The sequence below is a fragment of the Meriones unguiculatus genome, chromosome 14 (assembly GCF_030254825.1).
Source record: "Meriones unguiculatus strain TT.TT164.6M chromosome 14, Bangor_MerUng_6.1, whole genome shotgun sequence".
NCBI lineage: Eukaryota > Metazoa > Chordata > Mammalia > Rodentia > Muridae > Meriones > Meriones unguiculatus.
Genome location: NC_083361.1, coordinates 54,948,836 through 54,961,547, shown reverse-complemented (window position 1 = coordinate 54,961,547; position 12,712 = coordinate 54,948,836). Strand labels below are relative to the sequence as shown.

The 12,712-nt window shown below is 50.2% G+C and overlaps 1 protein-coding gene across 1 annotated transcript in view; it reads left to right on the top strand.

Annotated features, from left to right (window-relative positions):
• The window catches only part of Aldh1a3 (aldehyde dehydrogenase 1 family member A3), a 34,328-nt gene that overhangs the window by 5,327 nt on the left and 16,289 nt on the right, over window positions 1-12,712 (top strand). The window contains exons 3-7 of the mRNA XM_021633274.2: window positions 2,172-2,312; window positions 8,248-8,377; window positions 8,875-8,936; window positions 9,706-9,834; window positions 11,517-11,630. Of these exons, the coding sequence (XP_021488949.1) occupies window positions 2,172-2,312; window positions 8,248-8,377; window positions 8,875-8,936; window positions 9,706-9,834; window positions 11,517-11,630 (576 nt within the window). The remainder of the gene's footprint in view (window positions 1-2,171; window positions 2,313-8,247; window positions 8,378-8,874; window positions 8,937-9,705; window positions 9,835-11,516; window positions 11,631-12,712) is intronic.

The following is a 12,712-nucleotide window of genomic DNA, read 5'->3' as shown; positions in this document are numbered from 1 at the left end:
GAAGGGTGGGGAAAATATTTCTAAATGATCTGCGGGTAGTAGCATAGCACATGACTGCTGGTGGAAACTCACATGATCCTATGAGGCTGTAGTCTATATAGACCTTTTGCTCAGTGTAAGATCTCCTTTATCACACATGCATGAAGAAAATTCTGCACTTTTACCTGTCAAGGTCATCAAATGGATTTTAAATACAAGGGCCTCTGAAGAAAAGATGATTAGGGTAACACCCTCCTGCAGAGGGAAGAAAAGCATGACTCTGCTTAACCACGATAGTGTTGGATGAATTGCCTTATTTCTTTTCTTCCTTCCCTCCTTCCTCCCTCTCTTTCTTCATCCCTTCCTCCCTCCCTTCCTCTCTTTCTTTCTCCTTTTCCTTCCCTCTTTGCTTCCTCTCTTCCTTCCTTCTTTCACTTTTCCTCCCTTCTGTTCCCATCCTCTCCCCTCACCATCACTCTTCTCTTCCTCCATTTCTCTTTCTTTCTTTTTCCCCCCTGTATCCTTCTTTATTTCCCAGGCTAGTGGAAAATTCCTAGGCTTTGTGCTCTTCCTAAGGGCTACAGATGCTAGACTCTTTTTTTTTTCCTTGCTGTTGTTGTTACAGGTCAACCCCAGGGCCTTTTGCATTCTGGGTTAGACACTCTGGTGCTGAGCTATACCCTTAGCCTAGTCTGGCCTCAAACTCTTGCTCATCTTGCCTCTCTGTCCCAAGAGCTGAGGTTTCAAGTGGATACCACCACACCTGCTGCTGATTTTTTTTTTTTTTTTTTTTTTTGAGACAGTGTTTCTCTGTGTAGCCTTGGCTTTCCTGGAGCTCACAGAGATCCAGCTGCCTCTGCCTCCCAAGTGCTGGGATTAAAGGTGTGTGCCACCACTGTCCTGCCAATTGTTCCTAATATGTGCATTGGTGAGACCAAGTGGGTAGAATAAAGGGCATGCTGGTGAAGAAGGCTTGAATCTTCTTCCACAAACGACATCTTTTACATGTGCGTGAAGCTCAGAGGCCCATCTGCATAGACAGCATAGACCTGGCTCCCTGTAGTTCCCTGTACTGAAAAGCAAAACAATGGGGAGGAACTCGGATGAAGCTGGGAGGTTGATATCCCAGGAGGAAAATGGGAACCCTGTGACAGGCTCTGGTTCTTCCTATCATCTGAATGAACGTTTTGCTCTATCCGCCCAGAGACAGAGGCTGCCCTATCCCCCACAGCTGGAGAGGTCCTCCACTCAGCAGCCAGAACAAGAACTAGCATTTCCTCTGCCAAAGCGTCCCCTCATTCTGTGAAGGCCTTGGAAATGGTCTTGGCAGAAGCCTCTCCTGGCTAGGGTGCAGATCCGGCTACCTGCCACATCACCCCAGGCACACAGGCTCTGTGCGGAGTGAGATGTTGTCCATCAGCAAGCAGATCCTCGAGCCCGTTTTTCTGAAATGAGAATAGCTCCCCGCGTCCTTTTAAAACACCGAGAGGAGGAGCCGGGCTCAGCAGTAGAAGGGCTTGTCTAGCACGCACAAGGCTCCATTTCAATTCTCAGCCTTAAAAAAGCCACAAAGGCCCGTGGTTATAGCTCTTCCATAAGAACAACACTTGGTGTGTTAGCAGTGGTCTCTGTGTGTGTTGAAATAGAGCTGATACATGGGAAATCTTGTCAATTTTTTAAAGTTTTATTTTATTTACTGTGTGTGTGTGTGTGTGTGTGTGTGTGCGTGTGTGTGTGTGTGTGTGTGTGTGGACACTCCTGTGTTCACCGGGAGGTCAAAGGGCAGCTTTTGGGAGTCATACCTCTCCCTCCACTCTGGATATTGGAGACTAAAATCGGGCCAACGGGCTTCCACAGCACGTACTTTTCCGGCTGAGCCACAGTCTCCCTGGCCTGGAAAATCTTTTAGACCTGGATCATCCAGAAAAGTATTTGAAGTTGACAGCTCTATAAAACATTAATACTTGGCAGTTACAGAAATATTAACAACAACAACAAAGACTTACCATGTAAAGAAAATAAAAATCACTTGGAAGCCTCCAAGTCATGGAAGGGATTTAAACGCTCGTTGCGCCGACGCTCTGAGCTGCCCCGCTTTTCCTTGGCTCCACAGCATGGCACTGTTGTTTTCTGTGCCCTCAGACAGCAGATTCACGGAAAGTGACCCTTCTCTCTGTTGTTTTGCCGAGCAGCCGGATGTGGACAAGGCTGTAGAGGCCGCACAAGCTGCCTTCCAGCGGGGCTCTCCGTGGCGCCGGCTGGATGCCCTGAGCCGAGGCCACTTGCTGCACCAGCTCGCTGATCTTATAGAACGGGACCGCGCTATCCTGGCAGTGAGTAAATGCGCTGGGCAGGTGGGGGAGGGGGGCTGCCCTCATTACCTCCCCTCCCCCAGGGCCTGTCCACACGGGATGTGGCTGGAAGCATCGGAGGTGCCTGTTTTGTGCGGCCATGGGTCTGTTGGGTCTTTGGATGTGGGTAGCAGGTGTCCGTGTCTCTGGACTTCATCCTTGTCATCTTGAAGCCAGGCCCCCTCCACCCCCATCTGCCCCGCCCCCTCCTCCCCGCCCCTCAGGGCAGCTCAGCTTCTAGGCCAAGCTATGTAAAGGAAGTTCAGCTGCCTTAGTGGTTTCCAGAGTAGAGACATTCACAGCCAGTCACAGTCACCAGAGGCTGGGCTCACCTGACCTCACCTGGTCATTTATGTAGTAATGATTTCTTCTTCACGTTAGCTTCCCTGCAAGCATAAATTTAACCCCATCATAGCTCTGCTAGTCTCCTCTGATCTGAGGCTTCAGTTATCCAGAATCACCCTGGCCCAAGAATATTACATGGAAAAATCCTAGAAATAAGCAATTGGCCTTGTGTTATCGCAGGGAGCTGTTAAAATTTTATTAGTTGCTTCCTCTCGTCTCTTATTGTGACTTACAAGCTAAGATGTATTCTGGAAACTTAGCACAGGAAAAAAAATACAGTATGTATTGAGGGGTTAGTCACTCCCTGAAGGCCTAATGCTCTGGTTGTAGCCTTTTTATAAGTTTATTAAAACAAATGATGCTGTTCATAGAAAATCAAAGTCCTTGCGTTATCCGAATGTATTCCTTATGGCCCCTGAACTGGACAGTGGTGAGCATGTCCAGACTGTCGGTAAGAAGACTCACAGCCTAAATGCTCTGTGTTCAAATCCTAGCTTTGCCACTTACTAATTATGTTCTAGTTTCTGACTGCCTGAGATTTACTTCTTCAGGTGAATTGTCACAGATAATGATATCCAAGTGTTGTGGGGGGAGGGGGGAGCCATTAAGAATCCTGAACAGAGTCCTCCACGGACAGTAAGGTAACCATTATATGTAATAGTGATCATCGTGTTGATGCTACATGAGCCTTCAGGCTCTGGCCCAAGCTGTCCTGCCTTCCTGCTGGCCAGATGTTAATATGCTGAAAGTCAGCCCTCCTTTGGTCCTGAGGCAAATGACCTGAAGACATCTCTGAGCCACAGGAAGTCTTTGGGTTTTTTGTTTTGTTTTGTTTTGTTTATCTTTTCCAGTCGTTATTACTTGTAGGGGATACAAGTAATATTACTTGCCGCAGCATACATGTAGAGATCAGAGGACAACTTTCAGGATCCGGGGCTCTTCTTTTACTATATGGATCCCAAGGATCCAACTTGGGTCCTCAGGCTTGGAGACAAGCACCTGTTTCTGGAGCTACATCACTGGTCCCATGGGTGGGGGGAAGGGGAGTGTCTCAGACCCATCACAACCTTCGCTCTAACTGTTGCACAGTTCAACTTCTTGATTAAAATTTTGTTTCAACCGTGAGACCCAATTCGTAAAAGGGGACATCTCCTTTATGGTCTTTGTTTTTTTTAATGTTTTTGTTTTTCTGATGTTGAAAACCAGGAGAGTAGCCTCCCTTTTAAAGAACAGAATCAGCTAGGACACTGAATTGCTTTTGTCCTGAGTGTGTGTATTCCTTGGGGCTAGGGGAATGCTCCTTGACAGAGCTCTGCAGATATCGCGGAGCTGTTTCCTTCCTCCCATTTGCTAGGCCTCATAGTCACGGGAATGAAACCTAAGCGAGTGCAGCTCCCTCCCAGGGTAAAAGCTCCAGAGAGCCTCTGGTTCCTTCCTGCACCGAAAACCAGCCACACTGTTCAAGCTGCCAAACTGGCTTTTTCAAAAACATTTCTGTTTTCCTCCGCATGAGCTCATCAGTCTGCAATGTCCGTGAGTACTAATAGCAGGCTCAAGAGGATGTGCCCTGGGCAACCCTCCCTGCCCTGCCCTCAAGCATCAGTGCCATCTGTGACAGTGCATGGCCACCTTCCTCTCAGGCCCCATCACCCTGGCACTACAGCACGTTGATAGCAGACAGAAAGCAGGTAGGAGGAATGGGGACACCGCCCAGCACATCGTTCCTGCCATGGCAACCTGGTTGCCCACGAGAAATAGGATCCAGCTTTTGGCCCCAACATTAAAGGGACCCAAGAATGACTGGGAAATACGGCTTTGAAAACTCTGACCACATCACAGGAGGGCGCCCCTCACTCGCCACCTTGATATGGTTTCCTGCTTTTTGAGTAGCGAAGTGCTTTATTCTGTCCTATTCTCTCGCCAGCTCAGCGGTTTGATGGAGCTGGGTGTGTTTATTCTGTGTTCAAAGTTCGGAAACAGATGTCGGGGCCTCAGTGGCTCGTGACTTTTTAGCTTTGTTGAGGCACCCTGGGCCCACGCTCTAGCTCTCGGGGTGCTCATCCAGGTAGGTGACACAGAGCACCCATCCTTGATAGGAGGTTAACCTTTCAACTTGGCTGCCTTTTCTAGATTTTCATTTGCAGTCTGGGCATGCTGGCATTTGAGGCAGCCATACCAGCACTCAATTGTCCTGTAGTATCTGAACGTTGAGAAGCATTAATTTTTCGGAAGGTGCTTTTTTTCTTCCTCTCTTAATGGGGTAAAGTTAGCCTGGGAGTGGCTGAGGTGGCTCATGTTCGTTCAAATCACAGCAGGAAGACAGCTGTCTGCTCCAGTATGGAGATAAACTTGATTTCTCAAGCTCAGTCCTCTAAACTCTAGTCTTCACCCCCCTCCTTCTCCTCCTTCATCCTTCACCACCACCTCCTCCTCTTCCTCCTCCACCACAACCTTCTCCTCCTCCTTCTCTTTGTTCTTTTTCCCATTGTGCATGTGGAGATATGCATGTGTCTCAGTTAGGGTTTCTGTTGCTGTGACAGAACACCATGGCCAAAAGCAGCAGTTTCCAAAAGAGGAAATGGTTCCTCTCAGCTTACAACTAACTGTCAGGTCACACTCCGTCACTGGGGGAAAATCAGGACAGGAACTCAAGGCAGGAACTGAAGCAGAAGCCGTGTTAATGTGATGCTCACTGGCTTGCTCCTCACAGCTTGCTCAACCTGTTTGCTTATACCATCCAGAACTACCTGTCCAGGGTTGGCACTGCCCACAGTGAGCTGTGGGCCCTCCCTAATCACTCATTAATCTTTTTAAAAAATGCCCTCACAGACTTGTGTACGGACCAATCTGGTAAGGGCATCTTCCCAGTTGAGGTTCTTTCTTCCCAAACGACTCTAGCTTGTGTCAGGCCAACAAACCAGTAGCCAACACAGAATATGGGTGTAGATGTGCATGCTCACGTTTCCTGTGCGTGTGGAGCTCAGAGGTCAACATCATGTGTTGTTCCACAAGAGGCGTCCACTTTGGTTGTCTTTTTCTGAAACAATTTCTGATTGGCTTGGAGCTCACTAATTAAGTTTATTGACCAGTGAGCCTGGGGCATCTGTGTCTGCCTTTTTCAGGCAGGAATTACAAGAGCGTGCTGTCATACCTGGCTTTTCTCAAGCGTGGGCTCCGGGGGTTGAAATCAGCTCCTCACACTTGCATAGCAGGCTCCAAGCCCCTGAGCCATCTCCTTAGCTTCTCCTCCCCCTGAAAGAACTGGGTTTTGTTTACACAGATTCATTACAACCAACCCAGAAAATTCAAGTCATTACTTTACTAAGCAATCTTGCCTAAATTAACAATTTAAAAATCTGTAGGCAATGTTTATTGAATGCCCTCCATGGGCCTGGGCTCTGGGCTTGTAATATATTATCTCACTTCAAAGTCAGAAGTTGAGGCTCAGAAAAAGTAAGCTCTGTGTCCAACTCCATCAATGTCCTCTCCCTTGCCTTATCACAGCAAAGAGTCAAGAACAGAAAGACTCCTAGCTTCATGCATAGATGTGCTCATGCACATGGGAGCTGGGGGCCCTTGGACTTTTTGTTTGTTTGTTTTGTTTTGTTTCTCTGTGTAGCCTTGGCTGTCCTGGACTCTCTTTGTAGACCAGGGTGGCCTCGAACTCACAGAGATCCACCTGCTCCTGCCTCTGCCCTTCCCCTTGCCCCTGCCTCTGCCTCTCTCAGTGCTGTATTACAGGTGTGCACCATTGTGTCCGACCCTTTGGACATTCTTGAAAGTGCCAGGCTTCTCCTCAGAAAATGGATGCCAATTCATGGGGACCAAGGGTACAGGGTACTGTGTGCCAAGCTGGCCTCTAAGCAGTTGGGACTGAGGGTAGGACTCAGGCTCTCAGACCTAGCCACGTTTCTACCATCTTCAGTAAGTCTGAGTCTGTCCTGCTTAGGGACACAGTGAAGATCACCAAGCACCATCCAGTGCATAAGAGAAAGCAGGACTGTCCACCAGATAGTGCGTGGGCAGTCACACTGCAGCGGGCCACTCAGTTGAGTGTTATGTTCACCGATTCCCTTACTTCACACACCAGCCCCAAGAGGGTAAAACTGTCAACAGCTTCCTCTTACAGCAGAGGAAACTGAGGGGAAAGACCTTTGGGGGCTCAGCCAGCATCAATCAGAAGTGTCTGTCCCTGTGGCTAGAGCGATGGCCCAGTCGACAGAGTGCTTGTTGCGTACCTATGAAGACCCAAGTTTGGATGCTTGGCACCATGTACCAAGCTAGGCCTGGCAGGATGCGCCTGTAAACCTCAGGGCTGAGGAGGTGGAGAGAGAAGAATCTCAGAGCTCAATGGCCAGTCAGTCTAGCTAAATCAGTGAACTCCAGGCTCAAAGAGTATATGGCGAGCAATTGAGAAAATTCTACATGCATACTCACTCATGCACATTCTCCCACAATGCACACTAATATGTAACACATACATACCACACAACGTCAGAAGGGGTTGTTTCTTTCGGTTGTCTCTGAAGCAGAGGTCAGGCAGAAAAGCCTTGACTATCTCAAGTCTTCCAGATGTCCCAGGGACAGCCACCTAACGGGTGATAGCTAAGACAGCTGGACGTTAGTGCTGGCTGCTTGTTCAGCTTCGGGAGTCACTGGGCCCTGAACTTCAGAGTCTGTGTGTTCATCTGTATGTTCTATTGGGAACAGAGCCATCCATCACGCGATAAGACATAAGCAAGTGCCTTGAGTAGGAATGAAGAGGCACCTCCCTTCCTCTTTCTGGCATCATCGGGCTTCATGGAGGCTTCGGCAGGAATCCAGCCCCAGGCAACACATCGGGTGGATAACTTCTGTGAAACTGGGGGCGGGGTGGGGGGGGGTCTCAGCATAGTGCTCCATGGGGCTGTTTATGTGAGGGACAAAGGCGTTTCAGTCACCGAGGCTAGAAATAGAAAAGAATCCCAACATTGACCAGCAGCACCCCAGCCCGGGTGACTGCCTCGTCTGGCTAGCTGGCCCTCCCTACTCTGTTTCCGCATCCGGCCGGCAGCCTGCTTGGAAAGCATGGCGTCTTTGTGCTGGTGGCCTGACCCTCCTGAGTTCCATCATTTTTTTCCGCTGCCACACTGACCAGCTCAGCCGAGAAGAAAAAACCAACGTCTTCCCTTTCTATTTTGTTAGAATTAAAGAAGCCATCCTCTTGCCAGTCAAACTTCAGGAAGCTCCCTAGGGATGTGTGAATTCATGTGTCTGGATGGTACAGTGGAGACCACTGTGCTCTGGATGGAAGAGCAAATGCTAGGGTAGATGGTGCCCAGCACACCTTTAAATGAGTGTCAATGTAGATATTGTCCATGCCTTTCCAGCCCCCTGGCAATAAAGGGGATCAATCCTTGCCAGTCTGGGCAAGTCCATTTCCTTGTAGAGACAAGCTTCCTGAGGCAGTGTGTAAGGACTGGGGTCTAGAGAACTATGCCCTGGGGCGATGCTTTCTCCAGCACCTCTCTGCTTAACAAATGGACGACAAAAGAAAGCTGTGTCTACAAAAGGCATCGTCTTGTCCTTGCAGACCCTGGAGACCATGGACACCGGCAAGCCATTCCTTCATGCCTTTTTTATGGACCTGGAGGGCTGTATCAAGACCTTCAGATATTTCGCTGGGTGGGCAGACAAAATCCAGGGCAGGACCATCCCCACAGGTGAGTCTGCATGGACCTGAGCCTTGGCTGGGTCTATTGGGGGAATCTGTCTTCTCCTCCCTCCATACCCTTTCCCCTGCAGTATAACCCCTACCATGGGCTCCCTCCCCACATGGCACCATGTTGAGTCTTTTCTATGGAATTCAATTTGTGTTTTGAACTTGAGCTCAAATCACATCTTTGATAAAAGACCTGGCACCTTTGTAGGCTTTTCCATTTTTTTTTTCTCTTAGTTTTACCATGAGAAATACTTTTTTGTTTGTTTGGTTTGTGTTTTTGTTGTTGCTTGTTTTGTTTCGTTGTTGTTTTGAGACAGTCTTTCTATTAGCTTTGGCTGTCCTAGAACTCACTATGTACACCAGGTTGGCCTTGAACTCCCAATAGATCCACCTGCCTTTGCCTCCCAAGTGCTGGGATTCAAATGCGCCACCAAGGCTGGGTCCATGTGAAACTCTTAGCCATGACTGTGTTCTTACCCGATGTCACCTCTCTTTCAGATGACAACGTGGTTTGCTTTACCAGGCACGAGCCCATTGGGGTGTGTGGCGCCATTACACCAGTGAGTACGGACGCTTTCCTCCACAGACTCTGTGTCTGCCCACTGTAACCATTGCTGGCCAAATGCAAGGGGGGAAGGGGGCACGAGGCTCCATGCCTGAGGGCTCCTGAGATAGTTCAGAGTGTTTGGCAGGAGTGGATTCCAGCAGAGTGGTCGGTCAGATGTGGCCATCTTCTCTTGGGCAGAGTCCCCTAGTTGGGCCTCCCGGAATAGGAAAGTTTGGTCAGTATAAAGAGGGCTTTGCAAGCAATAGGACCTGCCTGGACAAAAGCGTGGACCTGTTGCCCCTTTGGAAGGAAGCAGAGAAAGGCTGTCAAGTAGAAGCTTAGGCTAGGATGAGCACGCCTGGCTGCTGGCAGGGCCCGTTCTTGCAGCCTGGGATGCCAAGGAGCTGAGCCCTCTGCGTGTTGGAGAACTCAATGCTGCCTATCTGTCTGGGGAGCCCTGGGCCACTTCCAGAGCAGCTGAGTGGATGAGGACCGAAGAGATAAGAAAAATGGCGCCCCTTTGGCAAGCACCTTGGAGGCAGTAGGGAGACACATAGGGACACACATAGGGTATAGGGTAAAGCTGCTCCCCATTAGCATCTTCCAGGGTGCAGCTGAGCAAGCAAGCGCTGGGCTCCTACAGTCTTGCATAGTCCAAAACTATCCTCCAAAGCCCAATCCAGACCGTACAAAGGAAGTGTCCTCCACAGAGGTGGCTGGGCCCTGGGATCGGGGCACAGTGGACCTGAGCTTCAGGGCCCCCGTCTTGTGCTCTGACACAGTGGAACTTCCCCATGCTGATGCTGGCTTGGAAGCTGGCCCCTGCCCTGTGCTGTGGGAACACCGTGGTCCTGAAGCCAGCTGAACAGACACCCCTCACTGCCCTGCACCTCGGCTCTCTCATCAAAGAGGTAAGAAATCTGAGAGGAATATATTTTGTATCCTATAGAGAGCCACACGCCCAAGAGCTAGGCGCCATGGAAGGCTGTGACAGAGGCCACCGACTCACCACGTAGAGAAAAGGGTGTGACTGTTTTGCTTGGTGACCGCACACGTGGTGGCTGAGCTGGAGCTGCTGGTCCTCCCCTATGGCCCTAATAAGAACCTGTCTCTCTCACTAAGGCACAGCCCGGTGGTCAGCTCTCTGTGTTTTACCTAGAACACTGCAGAAGGGAACCAGTTAAGTTATCCACCAACTCCCCGGATCCTGGGCTCAGTGGCCACAGGAAGTGAAATGGCCCTTGCTCCTCTGGGGAGGGTGGCCCTGCCAGCTAGCTAGGTAGTTAGTTGCAGCTGTGTGTAGATCCTCAGGAGCCTCCATGCTGTCTTCCCTGCCCCAAGGGAGCCACAGTGGCCTAGAGGGGCACCTGGCAGACACACCTGGCAGCATATTTCAGCCATTCCATCATCAGCATGCGTGCAGCAGAGATTAAAAGAGCAGGAAGAAAGATGAGCTGGAAGAAAAGCAACCATTTCACTCCCAGCTGGGCTGAGGCAGCTGGGAGGAGCAGGCGGTACTGCTTGAAGGAGGCTCGGGCCGCTGTAAGCAGCCAGGTCGGCCCTTCCTCTTCCTGGCCACGCATGCTTATCCCCTGAGCGAGACCCTAGGATTCAAAACTCACAGCCGTTACAGAATAATGCCTAAGAAACTAAAGAGTCAGACATTTAAAAGATGACATTAAAAAGAAAAAGAGTCACAGACAAGGCCCCGCCATGTTGGGAATGGCGCCGGCTACCCCATAGGGTTGGTGAAAGTCATGTTAACGGGGAGGTCCCCCTGGGCGCCGCACATGAGTGTAAGTATGGAAGAATCAGCAGCCCCTTGACTCAGCGAGTGCCAACCCCGGGTAGCCCAGTGGGCCAGCAAGGGGAAGGCTTTCTCATTTTACCAGGATGAGCACGGGGCAGAGTAAGTTCCAGCACTGACTTGGCAAGAGCACAGGTGCCTGCGAGGAGGTGACCAAGATGCCTCTCCTTCCCTCAACATACACACACACCAGCGTCACATATGCTCTCATATTCATGTTTACATGCACATGCACACACAGAATCACATATGAACTCACACGTACAAGTGCACGCATTCACACATTCGTGCTCACACACTCACGCAAACACTCTCTTACAAAGAAAAAGGCTTTCACATACCCATTCTCTCTTATACCCCCCCATACACAGACACATTCTCTCATATGCACGTTCTCTCATATTCACATGTATACACATGCAGACACACATGCACACACACATACATATACATGCACACAAGTCTCCCAGCACACACACACACACACACACACACACACACACGCCACACACCTTGGCAGTCTTATACAAGAGGGCCACTGCCACCTAGTGGCATCCCTGAACATTTGCCCCTGAGCCCTGCTGGGATGACAGGCTCTTGCTAGGGGTGATCAACTCACCCCCAGCTGGCAGCAGAGGTTTAGAAGGCCAGCACAGCCCGGGGGAGGGGTGTGCAGCTGATGTGGGGACATCCTGGCCAGCATGTGACCCAGCTGCTCGTGGCGTTACACGGCCACAACTCTTGCCACCCCTGAAGATCCTTTGATACCATTTCTGTCCCACCCAGGTCGGGTTCCCTCCAGGTGTGGTGAACATCGTGCCAGGCTTTGGGCCCACGGTGGGAGCAGCCATCTCCTCCCATCCGCAGATCAACAAGATAGCCTTTACGGGGTCCACAGAGGTAAGCCCCCTTTGTGAGCTGCTGGCAAACACAACAAATGCTCCATTATTTGAGACCCACAGATGTTTCCTCGAGGAGCAAAAATACTATTTGCTCTTTTTTTTTTTTCTAAATCTAACTGTGTTCTAACTATTGGTAAAATGTTACTGTTTCAGTTCCCAAATTAAATAGCTAATAGAATTTGAAAGCCTTAGGGAGATAAGATAAAATAAAAATGTAAAACATCTGTATAGTAAACAATATCATTAAGACTAAGGGATGATAAACAAGTTGGGAGAAAACCAGTTGTGCTACATGTAGCTCTCCAAATGTTTATATAGTCCTCATATGTGAAGAGCACCTACAAATCAATAAAAAAAAGAAGACAAGCAGAATGATGGGGGAAAGAGACATCTCTGAGATGTCTAGCCTGATATTTACCCCACTCCTGTCCTTCCCTTTGGTAGCCAGGGTAGGCACTTAGACCCTAGTCAGAATTAGAGCCTGGTCTACAGCCACCACTCCCCCCTGCATGGCATTAAACATCCTGGCAATGTGGACGCCGAGCTTCCCCGGATCTAAGTCTCAGGGTCTGGCCTGGTCTCCTGGGTCTTTCCCAGCTCCACGGTTCCTGACGCCTGCTAAACTCGTCGTCAGGATGAGTCAGAAGGCTCGCTAGGCCAGCTTCATGTCCAGCTGCGTTCCCAGGACACAGAGAGACTCTGTCAGGGCATGTGGGAGGATGGCACCACCTTAGCTACCAATTCTTGCTCCTCCTCCCAAGGTGGGCTCAGTCTTTGGAGGGCTCTGGAGGCCTGGTCACGTGTCCTCGCGATGCAATGCAATGCGAGCTGTCTTTATGTTGCCGGTACTTAAAAGTCCCCTCACCGCAGCATCGGCTCCGTGCTGGGCTGGCGGAGTCTCGGCTGGCACTAACAGGAGCGGAGGGGGCATCAAGAGTGCCCTGCCGCAGGGGCCAGCCTGCGGAGCCGGGCCTGTGTGATGCATCAGGCCTGGGGCACGTCACCCAGGCAGGTGACCAGGGTGCCCCCCGCCATGCCTGCATCTCCTCGGACCGAGCCCACCGCCTCTGAAAGTTAACC